The 18,645-nt window shown below is 46.3% G+C and overlaps 1 protein-coding gene across 1 annotated transcript; it reads left to right on the top strand.

Annotated features, from left to right (window-relative positions):
• Positions 1-1,279: 1,279 nt before the first annotated feature.
• Positions 1,280-18,506, top strand: CD80 (CD80 molecule; the record flags this gene model as incomplete). Its single annotated transcript, XM_079549573.1, has 5 exons — positions 1,280-1,364; positions 11,087-11,434; positions 12,401-12,682; positions 15,431-15,556; positions 18,403-18,506. 5 exons carry the CDS (start codon positions 1,280-1,282, stop codon positions 18,504-18,506), a joined length of 945 nt encoding a protein of 314 aa, XP_079405699.1.
• Between the last annotated feature and the right edge of the window lie 139 nt (positions 18,507-18,645).

Here is an 18,645-nt window from a genome sequence, read left to right as displayed (position 1 = left end):
TATGGTCCTATTGTTGCCACTGTTCTCAAACTGTGCTGATGCATGGGTAGAGGACAAAAATACAGGATTTAATTCAGAGCCTGGATCATAAAACACAGGAGACTCTGACTCCCCACTCTGACTCAGCAGCATGATCTTTCATGTATAATATTTATTTCTTTGGGGGAAAAAAGAAAAAGTGCAACCTGTTCTTGCTCTGGTATTTGATTTCTCTGTAGAAGTGCCATCTGCTTGGCTTTGTCATATTGGAGAGTTCAGAAACTAGAACTGAGCCACGATGTATGTCAAGAACTTTGTTAAAGCCATCAAATCACCTCTGCATCCCTCACAGATAGGTCAGGCAGAAGGAGGAACCATTTATCGAGAACGTGCTTTGCATCTGAATGTGAGAGAAGCAGCGCTGTCAGGAAATGTCTGACCACTCTGCTGTGCTCGGGATGGCCCTGTACTGCAAGGCCGTGCAGCCAGCCTCCCTGCCCCATGCACCATGGGGAGCCCAGCCATGGCCCCACACCTAACGCTGCAGTTAAGGAGCTGGGTCCACGAGCCAGCCTGGAGCAGGCCCGCAGCAACAGGGGAGAGCCAAGGCCATGGCCATGGGTGTGCTTCCTCTGGCACTCAGCCATGGCAGGAGAGGTGCTTTCCTGTAACGCTCTTCATGAAAGCAAGCTGGATGACTGCTTGCCTGATTACACACGGCTCAACTTGAAATTATTTGTTATTCTCATTTATTCCAGTTTTAATTTGATGGGATTACTCCCTGTGTAGAATCAGACGTCTAACTTCAACCTAACCTTCAAAGCCCACTCCGCCTGACCGCTACTCCCACCACCTGCAGGAGCCCTTCCTTCCCTCCAAGCCCCACACCCTCTGGCCCCTCTGTTTTGAGGACCGGGTGGCTCCCACACCCCGTGCGGCCCTGCAGGGCTGTGGCCACGAGCGCCCGCCCTCGCGCATGCCCCACGAGGAAGTTGCGGGTGGGCGTGAGTCAGCTTATCAGCATCAGCACCCGCGCCTGTCCCAGCCTTCCTCCAGCGCCTGGTGAGGAGCGAAAGTCCCACGGCTCAGCAGCCGGGAGAGTTTGGCGGTGACCCGTGGCCGAGTGCTGAGCTCCTGCCTCCTTCCCAGCACGGAGGTGGTGGCATCGCTCGCTTGGTGAAGCCCAAGGGGACAGAGAGGGAAGCCGACTCGGCGAGGCCTGTGACGGTGGGTTCTTGAGGAGGAAGCAGGTGGCAGAAGGTTGCGGGTGCTCCGGCTGCTGGCCCAGCACTGCACGAAGATGGGGTGCCTGCCAGTGCCAGCCAGCTGGCCCCTGAAGAGATGGCTCAGGCTCGGGCTCATCGTGCTCTATTGCATTACTTTGGGTAAGTGAAGCATCCGCATCGTAGTTCCCTCCGTGAGGGAGGCATGCTGTTTTGGTCAGGGCCAGCTTGTGCTTCTTGAGTTCCTCTGTCATGGCAGAGATGGATGAGGCATTCTTACAGCCTCTCCCTGGCTGACACAAATGTTCCTGGCTGCTGAACTTCTGCTGTTGAGGTGGGAGGATGAAGGATGCTTGTGGCTCAAGCTTACTCCACGGGGAAGAAACAATGTGCTGGGTCTGGGGGGAGAAGCAAGCTGCTGGCTCCTGGGCTCCTGTGCTCGAGCAGTTTCTGGAGTTTTTTGGGTAGCTGAAAGTGAGTCTGTGGTGGGGAGACAGGACAGGGCGGTGTGTTGTGCTGTAGCACAACAAGGGGTCCCTCAGGCAGCACAGCTCTGTGTCAGAGGACAGTGATGGCTGTCCCCAGTATGGGCCACAACGTTCATGAAAGCCCACAGATCACCCAGACCTCAAAGGGCTTGGGTTGATTCTTCTGAGATGTGTGAAATGCTAACCTTATAACCACACAAAGCTCACTCCTGAGCTGGGATTTGTGCTCACAGCCTGTGCTTACCGGCAGTTGTGGTGCCTCACTGCAGATAATGAAACTCTGGAGCAAACCGGGGCTGAACTGGGGTTTGATTAAAAATCAACTGCTGCAGAATAAGGAGGTTTTCATGGTGGTGTTGTGAAACTGCAAGATATTTGATACTCTCCGCTGGGTTTCATTTTGACTTTCACTCTCAGAATCTTAAAACAAAACTCAGAGAATTTAGCAGGGATGAAATCGCGGAGCCAGCTGGTGAAAAAGCAGCCTCTGGACCCCTCCTGTGAGCTCTCTGTTCTCATGTCTTCCCCACACTCCTCCATGGCCTCTGTGCTTACAAAACACATGTCAGGCATGGGCATATTTTGCCCAGACTGTGATCAGCAAATAATTCATCATGGGCAGAACTGTTTCTCCGTCTGTAATTTAGGAGTTTCTGGGTTTGTGTTATGCTATTCATGTAGTAATGTGTGCACATCAATCATCAATCCTGTAGATTTTCTAAAAAGGATGCTGATTCCAAGTCCAAAGACAAGTAATACTTAGATATACAGCCTGATGCTAATCATCAGTACCAGAAATATGAGTTTGGTAATATCAGCAAACTAGCAGTCCTAGTGGTTAGTGTAGTTTTTCAATATGCTCGTCTGTTCTGCTGGCCTTCTCTCCAGCTTTTTCTTAGACTTCTGCTCGTAACTTTTGAACTCCCTGCGCAGTTTCCATCACTGCTGACAGGAAGGCAGAGCTGGAAGGGCTATAGCAGGGATGCTGTGGGCCCCTCATGCCCAGCCAACAGCATCTGGAAGGGGCTGTACCAGCACAGCAGCACTGAGGAGATGGGAATCAGCTGGAAGGTGTGGGGAGAGGGCTGGGAGACACAAAGCAAAACTGCATTGACTTTGGTCACCCCGTTGCTGAGAAGAGTTACTTTTCTAAACCTGATTGATTACAGAATTGCAGGGTTTGATTTGGCAGTGGACAAAAAACTGTTTTGGAAGCATTATGTCAGCTTTCGGGGTGCAGTTGTTAGATCCTTCTCACACAATAAGTTTGTGGAATTCCTGGTGCTGGCTGATAAGGACAGCACAGCCGACATGCTTTATTTCTCCCTTTGTATGCATACATACAAACCCCGCCACTTTTCTCTCCCAAAAGGGGTATTCCTTCACTGATGATCCTTAAAACTCCATGATACGCTATCACACATGAGCCTTTTCAGGACTTGGAGGTGCTGCCTCCCCTAGCCCTTCCACAGGGATCACAAAGACCAGCTTCTGACTTTCTCGTGGCAGAGCAGTGCAGCCCTAGGAGCTGCCACGGCCCTGCCAGCGACTTCCTGCAGCACTAAGCAGGGCACAAGGGCCAGCAACTTCAGAACTAATCTCACCTGATGGTATATGTATATAACTATCTATCTATCTATCTACCTATCTATATCTATGTATGTATATAAAGATATAGATAGATAGATATACATATAACTGTGTATACCTATCTATCTATATTTATATAAATCGAATTTTCCTGCTCTGAGGTTCACCTGAGGTGACCTGCTGAAATACCACTGTAATTTAGAGCTGCTCCTGAAATGTCATCTGCTGCTGGAGATGCTGATGCACACGAATGCCCTGCTGTCTCAGAGCAGTGGAAAAGCAGCAGAACAGCCTCAATTACAGCCTTGATTACAGCGCAAAGTTATTTATTATGGTCTATTGCTAGTATCCCTGTGGGCTTGTTTTTCGCCTGCCATTGCACCTTCACATCTACCTACCGCCTGAAGGATAGCTACGTCCTCCTTCTCAGTATGTGGTTGTTATACGGGGAAAACATCACTTAAAGTAGCCCAGAAAGACCTGTCCCTGCCCAGTGTGCCAAGCTGGCAACGGCGCTGATGGCAGGGACGAGCCACCCCATGTCTGGTCCATGGAGTATTTTTTTTTGGCTTCCCTGGAATCTTTTCAGCTACCAGAGACTGTCCAGTTTTTGGTTCTTCCCAGTTATTAAATCTTTGGGAAGTTTTAAGGGAAATTCCTACAGCTTGTCAAAGTTATGGTAGAGCTGGGGAAGGGAGGGGGGAATATTCACTTTCCTCAGCATGGCAAAGGAATGTTTGCTCACATGTAACTCACTCTGGAAATCCCCTTCACATCTTACCACAAGTAAGGAGCTCAAAGAGGACCTGGGTTTCAGAAAGGAGTACGGAGGGTAAGGAAGATTCTCTGTTTCATGGCCTCCCCTGAATATTGGCAGGCTGGTAATGAGCACCAGGTGCTTTGTGACTAATTGCTGTGCCAGCTCCAGCATGGGGTGTGCTGAGGGCAAATTGCATGGCGGAGATGCCAGAAATTTTTCTATGTGTATGAGATTTGCCCACTTCACCAGTGGATGCAAATGGAGTTTGTGTCTTATTGCTCTTGCTGTCCTCGGCTTTTTTTGTCTTTCTTTTTTTGGATGAGTGTCTGTCTCCTCCGGCTCCAGATACTCAGAAAAGTCTTTGGTTTAAAAGCAAGAGCCGCAGAACTGAGGAGCTCCTGTTTCTGTCCGCCTGTCTATCCAGAACGAAACCTGCTGTAAAGCCTGTCTGAAGAAACAGAAACCCAGCTAAGGCTCCTGTTCTTCTTTATAGATCCCGTTGTGCTATTTCTGGATTTTTTGAATGAAACTGTTATTTGGGGGAGGAAAAAATATTGAACAGACAAGCAAAATTCTTACACAGTCAAATCACAGTTACACACATGTATGGAGTTTGCATAGGTCCAACATTTTAACCACATTGTGTCCAACTAGATCAGAGTGAACCCAATTAACTCTGGTCATCACTCTGAGGCCAATAATTTTTTCCTTTTCTTGGAGCACCGAAGCATTTGTAGTCTCTTCGTGACGTGAATGTCAGACATTCCCGCATTTAAACATGCAAAGTTTGGGGCTGAAATTTTTACACCCTGAGGCTGCCCTGCACGCCCTCACGCCGCTCCAGCTCACTGCTGCCTTGAGCTGAGCTGCAGCGTGGTCAGGATGGCGTAGGTATCCTGCTCCCGTCCCCTCGCTGATGCTGTCTCTTGCCCTTCTCTGACCATGGGGTGAACTTGTCCAGCTCCCAGCCTGCCGGAAAGTCTCTATTTTTTCCACTTGTTTCCTGCCAACAAGGCACACTGACCCAGCCTCTAGGGATTCCTTAAGAGAAAGCCACGGAAACACATGGGGCTGGAAATGAAGGGGGAGCAAGGTCTCCTTTTTCTGTGTGAGAAAGCTGCGAGTGGGGCAAGTTTGTCATCCAGCTGCAGCTGGAGACTAGACTGGAGTAGAACTCCCATGATCAGAGAGCTCCTACTTCCTTTCTAATTGTGTTTCCTACCTTCATGCCTTAAACACAGTGTTCTTCATGATGATGTGGCAAGGCCAATACATTAGACTCACTTAAGCCTGGTGAAAAAGTCGGCTTTCTTTTTGTGGATATGAACTGTATGTTTGATTGCGGCCATTCTGTCCCCTTGGAGGGGCGCCGCTCTCAGGAGTCTCGGTAGGTCGTCTGAGAGTATGTAAATCTTTCCCAACACAGAAATGCCACGAGCTTTGCTTCTGCTTTTTCACTGTTATGCTTTTAAAACATCATTAGTCCCAGGGGACTGCCTGGCTAAAAATAAAAGTGCTGAGTGCTGGGTGGCACCTCCAGCTACGCTGTGCTCTAAAGATGCCCGTGCCTTGGTGAGCCCCGGATGCTACCGTGTGGTATCAGGGGCACCTGCACACTGCTGCTCTGCCTGTGGCAGGGACCCTGTGGTGTAGCTGCATGTAGCCAACAGACAGGGCACACCTGCACGGGTAAATGGTGCTGTGGCTGTGGACAGGTACTTCAGAAAAAATAAAAAATGATTTCTAATTCTGAGCAGGCTTACGTGAAAGGTATACTGCTTGCTTTTTGTGGTTGCTGGGCACTTTCACCTCCTGTTAGTCTCAAGAGGGGCTGGCTACGTGGGGAGCGTGTGAGGCAGTGAGGTTTAGTGAGCACTGAAGGAACCGGGGCCTTCGGCAGTGGGGAGATCTCGGCTTCCAAAGCTTTGCTGTGAAGACTGCAGTATTTATAGTGGCAGCATGGGAAGAGTCTATAGAATGATCTGAGGGCATCTCCAGCTGGGGGATAAATATAGAGGAATACGAAGTCGTACAGTCAGCAAGGGACACGGTCTCTGGGGAAAAAAATTAGCAAGTTTATTTTTGTCTTTGTGTGCTACAGATCCCCCCCAAAGGCCTGTCTTACACAACTGCCACATCTAGTTTCTGCTGGAACTTGGGAATCATAAGAGTGCTCAGTCAGTTGCAGGAATTTGATCTCAAAAGGAACTAAAACATGCAAATCTTCTGCGGGCATCCACATTCAGTGTTTCCCCTGCCTTTTCCTTTGGCTGGGTCACCCGCTCCCAGTACTGGGAATGGAGAAGGGGAAGGCTCAGACAGACTTCCCTTTACTCCTTTCCCCAAGTCAGAAATGTCCTTCCGTCCCCACCGCCAGTGTCCCTCCCAGTGCATGCCAGAAACATATAAGCACGCCCTCCACCCTTTCCTCCCCATGAAACGCCCATGTGGAGGACTTTGCAACAAAGGGGGAGATGTCAAGAAGCTATTCAGTCAAAGCCATCATCTCCCAAGTACTTTTCAGCCCCGCGCTCAGAGGTGGCATGGCTAGTGCTGAGGTTAGACATGTACTAACTAAGTTGCAGTGAGAGGAGTTGCGGTCTTACTCATCTTATAAGCAAAGCAGACTGGACATACCCAGGCGGTGGGCTTGTCCCAGCTCAGGGCCCGCGTGACTCAGAGAGCGGCAGATTTTTATCTCAAGAAGTTCCCAGACAGGGCTGGGGAGAGCAGGAACAAAGGGAGAAGGACTGGTTGGCTGTCGTGGCCCTCGTGCTGCTCTGAGCCCCTTCATCAAAGCATTTCAGATTCTCCTTCTCCTTCTCAGTCACTAATCACAGATCATGGAAGTTTTTGTCATCGGTGGAGTTCCTTTCCCATTAAAGCCAGGTTTATGACAGAGCAGTGATTCAGTTACAGCATGACCTCCTGTGCCATTCTGGATGCTTTCATGGCATGGAAGGAGGGTATGGAATGCCTGTAGATACAGGAAGGTCTCTGGTTTTCACAGCCTGAACCACATGATTTCAAGGATTTATTCTTTAAAGGCAGTTACTGCTCTGTTAGCAGGAGTATGGCTGTGAAGACAGAGGCACGCAGGGATGGGGAGCACAGCTCACACTGCCGTTACACTGCAAAAGGAAGCAGAGCCAAACATTTAGGAAACCTCTTCCAACCCTCTCCCTGTCTCAGGCCTGCCATGACATCAATGTAAACTAGGAATAATCCTCCCCTCTCATTGCTGTGGCACACTGTGTAGTGTGTAGGAGGAAATGAGACTGAATGGATCTGCAGCCAAATGAAGTGGGAGGCAGGTTTTCTTCAGAATACAAAGGAGTTCTCTGCTCTCCCACCACATCTGGGATGAGTAACTGAACGTGACCTGTTAGGAGGTCACTGTGACAGCAGCTAACTGAACACAGACAGCAGCTGCTTTGCTTTGCCGGAGCGGTGCAGAGCGGCTGGTTTAGCTTAAAGTATTCATTCCAGTATTCATGCATTGCACAGGACATTTGCTATGAAAATCTTTGAAAGATTCAGATCTCTCACCAGTAAAATCAACTGGGGTAAAGACCAATAGGGAGTGTTGAGCCCCTTGGAGATTCAGTTTTTCGAAATTTCTGAATGTTCAAGCTAATATAAATGCCTGACAGTTTGCCTGAGAGCTTTCTGCAAAACTGCCAGCTGAAGAAGTGTGCAGATGCACTGTCTGATGTGCTGCCCCCAGAGGGGCAAAGGTTTCTGGGCCCACCAGGCAGGATCTTTCCCTCTCTGTGGATTTGCTGAAGATTTTGTGAAAGACTAAAGATGTTGGTTAAAGACCCAACAGCCTTCTTGCTTTCTGATTCTCAGAGCGTACAAAACCAATGCCTTTCCTCTAAGCTCACCTTTCTCTTCCAATTAGCCTTGCTTTGGGGGCAGCTGCAGCACAGCAGCAGTTTGAATGGAGCATCTTCTCTGCCTGGGGAAAAGGGTCAGCATTGGCTGCACACTGCAGGCCGCCAGCAAGGGAGAAACACAAGCACACAGTGAGGGAGTGGGTGGGCTTCACCAAGGGCAGGAGGGTGGCTTATTTCTTTTTCTAAAAAAGTAATTAAAAATTATTCCCATGGCGGATGCCTCCCTCACAGCCTGGCTACGGAGGGTATTCAACACAGAAATGGGACAGAACTGAGCTTTCATTTTTGCTTTGCAGTTCACCTTTAAAGTGAAAGGGGACTTTTGTGGGGCTGAATGGCTCTTCATGGACTTTGATTCCTGCAGGCCCTCAGCACTCAGGTTGCAGTTTCAAGGCTGCAGCGCCTTGTAAGGGTAGATGTGACATCAGCAGGAGTTTCCAGCCCTTGTATATGTACTGCCACGGAGGTTTTTGTTCTCCTTTTGGCAGCAAAGGAGACTCTTAGGGGCAAGGCACAGAGAACCTCATGCAACCCATGATGTGCCGTCACACTGACATTTTCTGTACGCCTACTCTTCCCCTCTTGCTGCAAAAGGAAATAGAAAATAAATACATACTCAACTGCATTGTCGTTTTCAGGATCCACAATCCCAAAGTTTTGCTGGCTGCTCTTGGAGGTCTTGCCTGCACAATAGCTGAACTGTGCGAAAAAGCAAAGATGTGGTTGAGGAAAAACACAAGCAGACCCACACGCAATGCCTGCAGACACACAGTGGGAGGAACTTCAAGTATCACAGCCCAGAATGGGTCACCTGAAAAGCAAATGGAAACAAGTGCTTTTTCACACAGTATGAAATCAAACTATGCAACTCACTGCCATGGGATGCTATGGAAGCCAAAGATATGTGTGCATTCCCAAAGGGCAGGGACTGCTCACAAAAGGTAGCTACATCAGTAGTGACTAAGCTGCTGATGTCAAGAAGTCTGTCAACTTGTGACTGCCAAATCTTAGCTGGTGTGTCACACCTTGGCTTGAGCAAGAACGGCTTTTTCTACCATTTTCTGCCAGTGACTGGCTACCACAGGCCAGTGGGCTGAGTGGGCCAGCACAGGTCAGTGAGCAGACACAGATCAGTGGGCTGAAACAGGTCAGTGGGATGAGTGGGTTCCTGGTCTGCCCCTGCCTGGTGGCTCTGGTCTGCACTCTTCATAAGAGGAAGTACAGGTAGTGGGGAAAATTGTGTCTGCATCTGTCAGACCTTTCCTTTTGGAAGATCAATGAGGTGGCTGAGTGGGGGAGGGAAACAGCTCAGTGAGAATTTATTTATTTAGCTTCACATTCAACTTCTTGTAATGGGTATTAAAACATCCTATTCCATTTCCGACGTAAAGCAGGCAGGCAGGACAGGGTGAAAGCTCATTTCAGGTTCTGGTCTTGGGACTGCTAAACATCAGCATGCAACACACAATGCTACCTGTAGCAGAAATGCTAAGTCACAGCTTGAAACAGTGACTGAGCACCTGGTGGGAAGGCAGGACCTACCCAGGGGAGCTCAGGTGCAAGTAATGCAGCTGAGTGACTGGAAGGGGTGAAGCCAGGATCCACCCCTTCTCAGATCTCATTTAAGGATTGGCAGTGGATGTACGGGTAGTTTACCTGGGGATTTCTGTCTACCTGGGGTCTTCTGTGGGTGAGCAACTTTTTTCCTTTGTTTTTCTGTCCCCTGCATTTGGGCTTCTCCTTGCTTGCTGCAGCTACCCCACTGTTAATGTTGTGCTTTCCATTCTATTGTGGTGTTATACTACCCAAAATTAGGATGTGCTGGGGCACTGCCTATCTCTCCTGAGCACCTGGAGGCTTTCAGAGCACCTCCTCAAGCCCACCAGGCACAAGTCAGCATGCCACATAGCTGCTGGTTGCTTGTGGGTATCCCTGGGATCTGGGAGTTATCTTTGACTCCTGGAGGTAAGAGCTAATAGCATGAGGCTAAGGAAAGCAGGACAAATATGAAACAACCCAGTTTTCTGAACTGGGATGTGTAGAGGATGAGCATCACTCCAGAAGCTGCACAGACCCAGGAAAAAGCAAATATACCTGCCCTGGCCTTGCTGCTGCACAGGGTTGCGTATCAGTGCTGTGTTGGCAGAAGCTCCTGGCTGGGCTGCACCCTTGTGCTTATGGTCCTGGCACTGGTGAGTACCCACCCACTGGAAGGGGGAAGGGAAGTGGGTAAGCAGTAATGCAAAATGGAGGATTACAGCTAAGCAGGTCAAAGTTGTCGTAACTTCCCCCTTGCAAGGGTCCCAGATTGGGGTCCCAGATTGTTATCATAAGCACACGCTTGTGTGCTGAGATATGACACACAGGCACGAGCAGTTTAGGAATGTCTGTCCTGGTTTGCATGTAATTCAAAAGGGGGCTGAAGGGGAGGCCCACAGGCCTTCAAAAATACAAGTTTGTTTTAGCTAGGTTATGCAAAATTGATCGCTTGTGAGTGCTGTGCTAATACAGTGATGAAAATGTCTCTTTCTGCTCTTCATTACTGCAGGGCTGTTTCTGGGATCTTAAAATGGTTGGTTTTCTGTTGTTGTTGTGCTTTTGTTTTGTGTGTTGTTTTTTTTTAACAATAAAAAATAAAAACACGAATCAAAACCTACAATCTATTTATCTACTGTGGCCCTGTCTGGAAGCAGGGAATGCAAAAGAGTTAGGACATGGACTTGCAAACATTGAGCAGAGAAGATAGCAGATGGGCAGTGTGGTGTTTTTGGTTGTGGTTTTTTTTATTATTATTTATTGATTTTATTCCTTCTTATGGCCGTCATGGCAGTTCTTTACTCTGGAGTGTCGTTTTCAAGGTGCCACAGTTTCTGTCCAGGGAGGCAAGTCTCCTGCTTTTGCCTTCAGTAATTAACACTGAAACAGCTGTGTGCCCTAAGTCTTAAAAAGGACTTGAGCATCACATGAAAAGCATTTGCAAGACAGTCCTCCCTTCAGTGCAGAGCTGAAGATATAGACTGCTCAGCAGATGGAGGGCTGAGGTACATTAATGGGTGCAGACTGAGCTGAAATAGGTGAGCTCTATGCGGAAGACCTTGGCTTAAGGCCATACCACTGTCTCAGTGCCTTTTGTTTGCTCCTCAACAGGCTGTGCACAGGAGAAGAAAGTGGCCAAAAGCAAAGTAGGAGAAAAAGTCGGCCTGCCTTGTTGTTACAAAATTCCCAGCTCAGAGAGCCTGCAAAACTACCGCGTGTATTGGCAGATGAACGTTACGGATGTGGTGCTGGCCTACTCAGGGGGGCAAAAGATCCTTGAGCACCCACGCTATGTCAACCGGACAAAGTTGGACTTTGAGAACCTCACCCTGTGGATCTCTGGTGTGGAAATCCTGGACAGCGGCCCTTACCAATGTATTGTTCAGAGTCTCCAGTCTTCACCGGACAAACCTGGATCTCATCTTTTGTGTGGAGAGCCCGTGACCCTCTTTGTTACTGGTAGGTGGGTTGCCTCCCCACATGTGAGGCTTTCTAGTGCCAACCTCTAGGGAGAAGGGGATATTCCTTGAAGCTTTCAGCGTAGTGTAGCAGAGATGCTTTCACCACGATGCCTGAAAGAGAGCCAGAGTGTGCATTAAGCCTCCTGTAAGGCTTTTCTGTGCCACAGAAACACTTCCTGGGGGCTGGCCTGCACATGAGCTGCACAGCAGCTCCACAAACCAAAGCTGAGCTTAACTGAAGATTTGAGGCTTCAAAGAAACCACTCAAGTTCCTCATCCAAGTTGCTCAAAATGAATCTGAATCTTTTCTTGGAGGCTACAAAAAGTTCCATTGACATGATTTTCCACTTGCACCACTGTTTTTCTGGTGGTTGGTTTCAGCCAAAAGCAGAGATACTGATAAGATGCATATATATATTTATATATACATTTGAATACCTTTAGCAGTAGAGAGTTCCAGAAATCCTCCAAATAAGTTGGTGAAGGAGCGTTCTTCCCCCCTCTCAAATGAAATTCCCCAGCAAAAATATTCCCAAGCTTCTGAGATCTGGCCACTGCTTGCTGACCCAAGTGGATGAATGATGGACATCTGTGCAAGGAGTCACATTCTGTTATCTTTACGGGAGCCAAGAAGAAAGTAGGGAACTGGACTGTCAGAACCCTCTAATGGAGAGGAGTATTGCTGAGGGCTGAGAAGTTAGCCACATGAAAAATGTGCAGCAATGAATCTCTTCTCACCACAAACACTCTAATTTCATGCCTTCCAGAAAAGCTCCTTTCTGTTTTATCAGAAATAAATGATTAATGATTGACTGTAGTCTATAGAAAAAGAGGCCAGGGCTGGAGGGAGAATGCAAGGCATAAGAAAGGCCAAACAGATTATGATAGTTGAGGGACATCTCATAGGAGGATCTTTGCTTTCACCATGGGTTTCTAAATGTTTTCTAAATCTTTCTTTTTTCAGCTGACTTCAGCAAGCCGAACATAGAAAGAGAAGTAACGGCTAGTTCATGTGAATCAACAGAAATGGTGGTAAGATGTTCTTCTCATGGAGGCTTCCCCAAACCCAAAATCTACGGAGTCCTCAACAACATGTCTGTGGTGTTGAATACCACCTGGGAGTCCGAGTCCAGCCTCAGCCCATACAACGTCACTGGCACACTGTGGCTCAATGTGTCCAAAGATATCAACTTCACTTGTTTCATTGAATATGATGGCTTACTCACGTCCACCAGCTTACTTCTAGGTAGGTTTTCATACTATGTAGATTGCTCCAAAAATAATACCTCCTATTTCTTTCTGTGGAAGCTACAGCAGATACAAAGAGCACAGTAACACTAATCAATAGTTGAGAATTTGCTCTACAAAACGCTACTTTTCAGCATAGTCATAACTATTAATATGCATTGTTGCCAGTGGGGGTGACCAGCAGGGGTGACCCTCTGTTTCATAGCTGCTACGACCAGTGTAATTGCTGACGTGCACCACCCACTGCCTCTTTGTGTTTGTGTGTGGTTTGGTCTCCATAAATGTTCAGCAAGTATTGACATCAATGGCTGCAACTTTTTCTACCTGGAGGAATTACATGACACACCTTTGCTTCAAATGCCCATCCATGTCAGATGCTATTGCCTCAGACTGCCTCTCTACTGCCATCTGTTGCGTGGCAACAACATGTAATGGAATATTGGTGGGAAGGTTCAGCCTCTACTGCCATGATGTTGTGGGCCAACATCATAAAGTAGGAGGTATTACTTTTGGAACAGCCCTTGTAGTTTGTATTAGAGAACTATTTTGTTGAACCTGCTGAGTTGCCTCTGAAGAAATGGTAAATCTCTGCATATCTGCTGATATGAGGGTGACACAGTGGTTCCAGGAGCAGCCCACCAAGATAGTTCAATGGCTCTTAAGTTGAAGGGTGGAGGGGAAAGATGGAGAGGTGGGTTACATCACTGACTGGTGAATGAGCAGATGGCTCACGCTTCCCATTGCTCCCTGGTGAATCACAGCTGGGTTGACAGGGCAGTTGGATCCTGCTGTGATCAGGTGGCATCAGCCCCAGTGGCTCTCGCAGTTTGGGGCTGCCACTACTCAGTGTTCTTCTGTACCAGCATGGACTTACTGCCAGTAGTGTGACACAGACCTGATGTTTGAATGGAGGGACTTGAGAAATGTGTGTGCCTCAGAGGTTATGATTACAAAGAATTTCCTTACCTCATAAGCATGTTTGTTCCTGCTTCAGTGACAGAAGATGTTAGCTGAGGGACTAGACAAAATACTGCTTTCATACGCATTTGATATAGAGTTAACTCAAACAGATAAAATTCCATCACTTTGTTGGGCCTGGAAGTGATAATGTAATAGCTTAGTCTGTCCCTTGGAAAGCTTGAGGGACGAGTGGAAACAGTATGAGGCAAGGAAGTATGCTACAGTCTACGTGTTTTGCAGCAGAAAGGGATTTGCAAACAAACAAACAAAAAAACTATTAAAAAAAAAAAAATCCTTTTGGCTCTGTTATTGCCAAAGAAAAATTATTTTAAAATATGTCTCTAGGTCTGAGGCTTTCATTGTAGAGATGCAGATAGCTTGAAGGAAAGCTAGAAAAGTGCTATGTGTCCCAGGAATTGTACCTTATTCATCAAGGTACTTTATTTATCGGTCTTTCTAAAATCAAAGGGGGTTGTGAGGAGAAGTGCCATTCAGCTTCAGGACAAATGCTGGAAGCCAGCGCTTCATGAATATTGGTTATTGCTGGGCACAGTGTGTAATCTCCCTAGAGATGATGATAGAAAAAGAAGGTTATAAATATCATACAGGAAAAAGGAAAGTGACAAAATAGAAGTAATAGTAATACCCTGTTGTCACACACTTTCAGAGAAGGGTGCAATCAACAATGAGGACACAGTCACAAAGCCCTTGCCTTTTGACTTTTAAGAAGTACAACCACTCCCACTTTGGCACAGTGAAAATAGTGCTCCAAACCAGTCTTCTGTCTGGACAGAACACAGCTTCTGGTAAACACAGGAGGCAAACTCTGCATTGGGGGGATGTATGAGGCCAGATTGTACAGCAGGTCAAAGTAGTATCTTAGAAGCTGGATGATGCTTAATTATGCTAAATGTAGACAATGAAAATCTGAAGACATATGAACAGATACTCAGTGTGTCCTTTCTCTTAGATTAGGATTGTCCTGTACCATATACATGGTCTGTTATCTACTTGTATTTCTAAGTGGTGGAATAGTCATTCCCAGTGGTGAAAAGCCAAAAGATACAGACCCACTGATGCTGAACTGTCTGAGATCCTTTTCCTTCTGTGTTGAGAATGACACCTCCAGTCCTTTAAATGTATAGAATCATACAGTTACCAAGGTTGGAAAAGGCCTCCAGATCATCCAGTCCAACCGTCTATCTACCACCAATATTTCCCACTAAACCACATCCCTCAGTATGACATCTAAATGTTTCTTGAACACCTCCAGGGACAGTGACTCCACTATCTCCCTGAGTAGCCCATTCCAGCACCTGACCATTCTTTTGGAGGAACAAAAAAAAAAAAAGACATCTTGAAAAGATGAAATGAAAGAACATGTTGTTTTCCACCACCTGTGAATCCATAGAGGGGAAAAAATAAGCATAAATTTGGATAAAACAGTAAGAAAAACTGTGGAATGTATTTGAGAATGGAAATTTTCTGGATAAGTCTTTTCCACTAAGACTAACCAGTTACTTTAAGAAGTACTTAAGTCTGTCCAGCATTTTGGATTCTGTGGTAGTGACAAAAATTTCAGTATACAGCACATGGAGGGAAAATGAAGGGCTTCTATCGATTAGGTGCCAGCATTGTCTGTTTTCTTACTGAATAGGTGTATTTTCAGGCTAAATATCCCAGTTAGAATTTGGCTTGAACTACCATAATTGACATGCCTGCTATTGCATGAAAATGACACAATGTTGTTGGGCCCCATACTTATGCTTTATTTCTTCTGTCTCAGCAAAAGCGAACGACTGCATTGTCTCTACTGCACTTCCATCCTATAATGTCATTACTGCTTCAAGTATCATCATTATCACCTTCCTTTTGGCTGTCAGCCTAGCAGCAAAATACCTCCCAAGGCACGGTAAGTAAAGCTCCTTTTTCCAGAAACAGTTTCTTACTGCTTACTGCATTAACTATGTGAAATACACATTTATAGAAACTATACTGATACACTAAGTATTTTTGTACCTTCCTCTCATTTCTTTTTTTAATGCTGCATCTACTGTCACAAAATCTAAGCCTGGCTCAGGACTTTCCCGTATTTTGTGTGCACACAGCAGTAGGGTTCCAGGTTGACACTCTAATTGTCTTGGGAGTTTTGAAAGAAGGTCAGACTACTTCCAAAGAACGGAGTTGTATTCAGAAAGGTTGAGAGGTCCATTTTTATGTGTTAGGATGCTTGAAGATGTCAAGAATCTTTGTGAGCATTATCAACACAGCTGAGCACTAACAGTTTCAAAATGATATCTGTCTATACATCCTACTTGGACAATCTCTCAGAAAAGTCACAGAGCTAATATTACAACAATGCATAGTGCTAGGGCTACTGAATAGACTTGAGCACTGCAATTTGAGCACTTTTAGGAAGAAAAAAAAAAAAAAAAAAAAAAAAAACAGTAATCAGGAGTCTTGTATTTGTCTTCTTTGTTGGTCCCAAAAGAGCAAAGGTGAGGTGCCCTGCCAATGCTATGAAGTCTTCAGTAATCCAGACATGTCAACAAGTTTTGTGATTGCATAGAGGACCTCAGGTGGCAACTCACCAGATCTCATCAGATAGACATGACTAGGAGCAGCAGCTAAGCTGGCCAACGAGAAAGCCCCTGAAGATGTGGGCATCTAAATCTAATGGATTTACAAAGGCTGGTAGGGATCCAGCCTGTACAAAAAGTCAACAGCAATATATGTCCTCTCTGCACCCTGTTGGTAGCTTGGAAGAGCAGTGCTGCAGAAAGACAACAGGCCTTGCAACATGTTATAAGTATCACCCAATCGAGGTCTGTCAGGTCACTGGAGAAGTGAAGGTTGAAGACAAACTGAGAGCGCTCTGTGTTCAGCACACTTAGACCAAAAGCCACCAGGTTGAGTGTATTAACTCATCATGATCACAGTGGTATCCCCCACCGGAAACGGGTTCATACGTTAGGCAGCAGGGACTTGGCTCACTCAAGAACACTCGTGAGTTCATCATCCTCATATCTCGTGTTATCTCTATTTCAATTCTGAGCAAGGTCACTTGCAAGTGAGAATAAGGAGGCAACATTACTGTGTTTCTTCCCCTCCTAACCAACCACAGCCTTTCAAAAAACTATGTGACCGTTGCATTAGGCTGGGCTGATTACTCCTCTGTGCTTTATCACCAAGAAAGGAAGCACCTGGGGAAGGCAGAGACCCTTAGCAACACCTGTGCATTTCCTCATTTTCCACTCATGTCCCTCTGTGACATTAGTGCTGGTTATTCTCTGTTGTGTCTTGGAGCTGTGTTGATGGGAGAGCAGTAATCTGTTTGAAAATATGAATGTCATGACCAAGCAGCCTGTGCTGTTAGCTGCAGGAGTAATCAGCTTCTAATTATGGGAAAAAGACAAGTGTAATTCAAAGATCTTTCTCTACACAAATACAGGCTTGGAAACTAAAAGGTTCCCTAGCATTAAAGGAGTAAGATTCTGGAGCGTTCTCAGATATCTGTTGATACCAGATTGCTCTTAAGATGTAGAAAGCATACTGGTGTGGTGGAATGGGATCACCTGCAACAGCAATGGGCTTAGCTGCATAAAAGGGAATTTCCCTTTTAGTCCAATTTTCCTAATATGCACACAGAGTGGATCTGCTGAGTCAGGCGGTGCTGCTTTGTACAGTCACTTTGCAGTCACTTTGTAAGCTGTAAGGAACTGAAGCTGGCATTTCAAACCAACTTCCCAGTTTGTATGCTTTGGTGCTGCTGTGCGTTATCACCTGCCTGGGAAGGGAAATGTCTGTCTTTCACGTGCTTCCTGCTGGCGTTGCTGCAGATCACCACTCAACAGATACTGCAGGAGCTCAGAATACGTCTGAAAGTATTTCTGTTGCTCTCACGTAGGGAAAGCTGGACCAAGAGCTCAGTCATTTCTGAGCTCAAAAAGCCATGCTTCGAGTAGCTGAAGTGTGGGAGGGAATAGAAAAGATACAGCAAAACGGAAATAAGGGTTCTCAGATGTGTGATTGTTGTGGTGACCAAAACATGTAGGTGCTTTGTTGAGGTTCACATCTCCTAATGTGAGGAGCTCACAGCCTAATCAGCTCGTCTTCGTAGTAATTTAAGAATGAAAACTCTCTGGGCGTTTTTTTTCATCCTTCCAATTAATTTAACCAAAAACGCAGTGTTTAATAGTCTGTGCAATTACAATTTACTGAAGTAGAACAGGGATCCAGCTTGAATTATAAAAACAAAAGCCAATCTTAGATGCTGAGGCACAAATGTTTCTCAGAGACCTCAGAGGGCTGGTTTGTTGGTTCCTTATGCTAACACCGCTGTTCTCTCACTCAGTTGGTAAGCTGCATGTAGTGACAGTAACTTTTACCATTATTTCCCTGCTGACTTTGTCTCGGCATGTGGTTGGTTGCCTGTCTTTGTGTCAGACTGGAGTTCTAACTCCCTGCTAATGAGTACAGTTTTATCCATACGACACTACACAGATAACATCTGTGTAAGATGGACCAGGTCAGATTATGGCTACGGGCTAGTCATGTTCAGATCTACTACAGGGATGAGTCCCACCAAGGAAAAATAGAACTAGATCTAAAAGACTTTTTTTCTTTACTGTCTGAGATTTTCTTCTCTCTACTCTTCTCACTCTCAGTTATGATTTACTTTGTTGAAGAAGGCATTTGGATCAAGCACTTCCAGATATTCTGGAGCTCCAAGTACTAATGAGGGATCTTCTCTTTCAGCCTGTTCCCACTGTTCTAAGAATCAAGCTTCCACAGAAGATGTGAAAGAAATTATGAACTCTCCCCACAGCTGTAAAGTGACATGTGAAATGTCATCCCTATGACCAGATCACTTTTGCAGGTACTTTACTGCACCACACCTCCCTTGGCACAACAGCCTCTCAGCTCAGATTCTAGTGCAATGCTAGCTCTCAAAACCGTGTATGGCTTTTGATAGGAGTATGCACTGTCCCTTAGCACAGA

Source organism: Tetrao urogallus, assembly GCF_951394365.1.
Source record: "Tetrao urogallus genome assembly, chromosome: 1".
NCBI classification, from domain to species: Eukaryota; Metazoa; Chordata; class Aves; order Galliformes; family Phasianidae; genus Tetrao; species Tetrao urogallus.
This window is presented reverse-complemented; position numbering and strand designations above follow the sequence as displayed.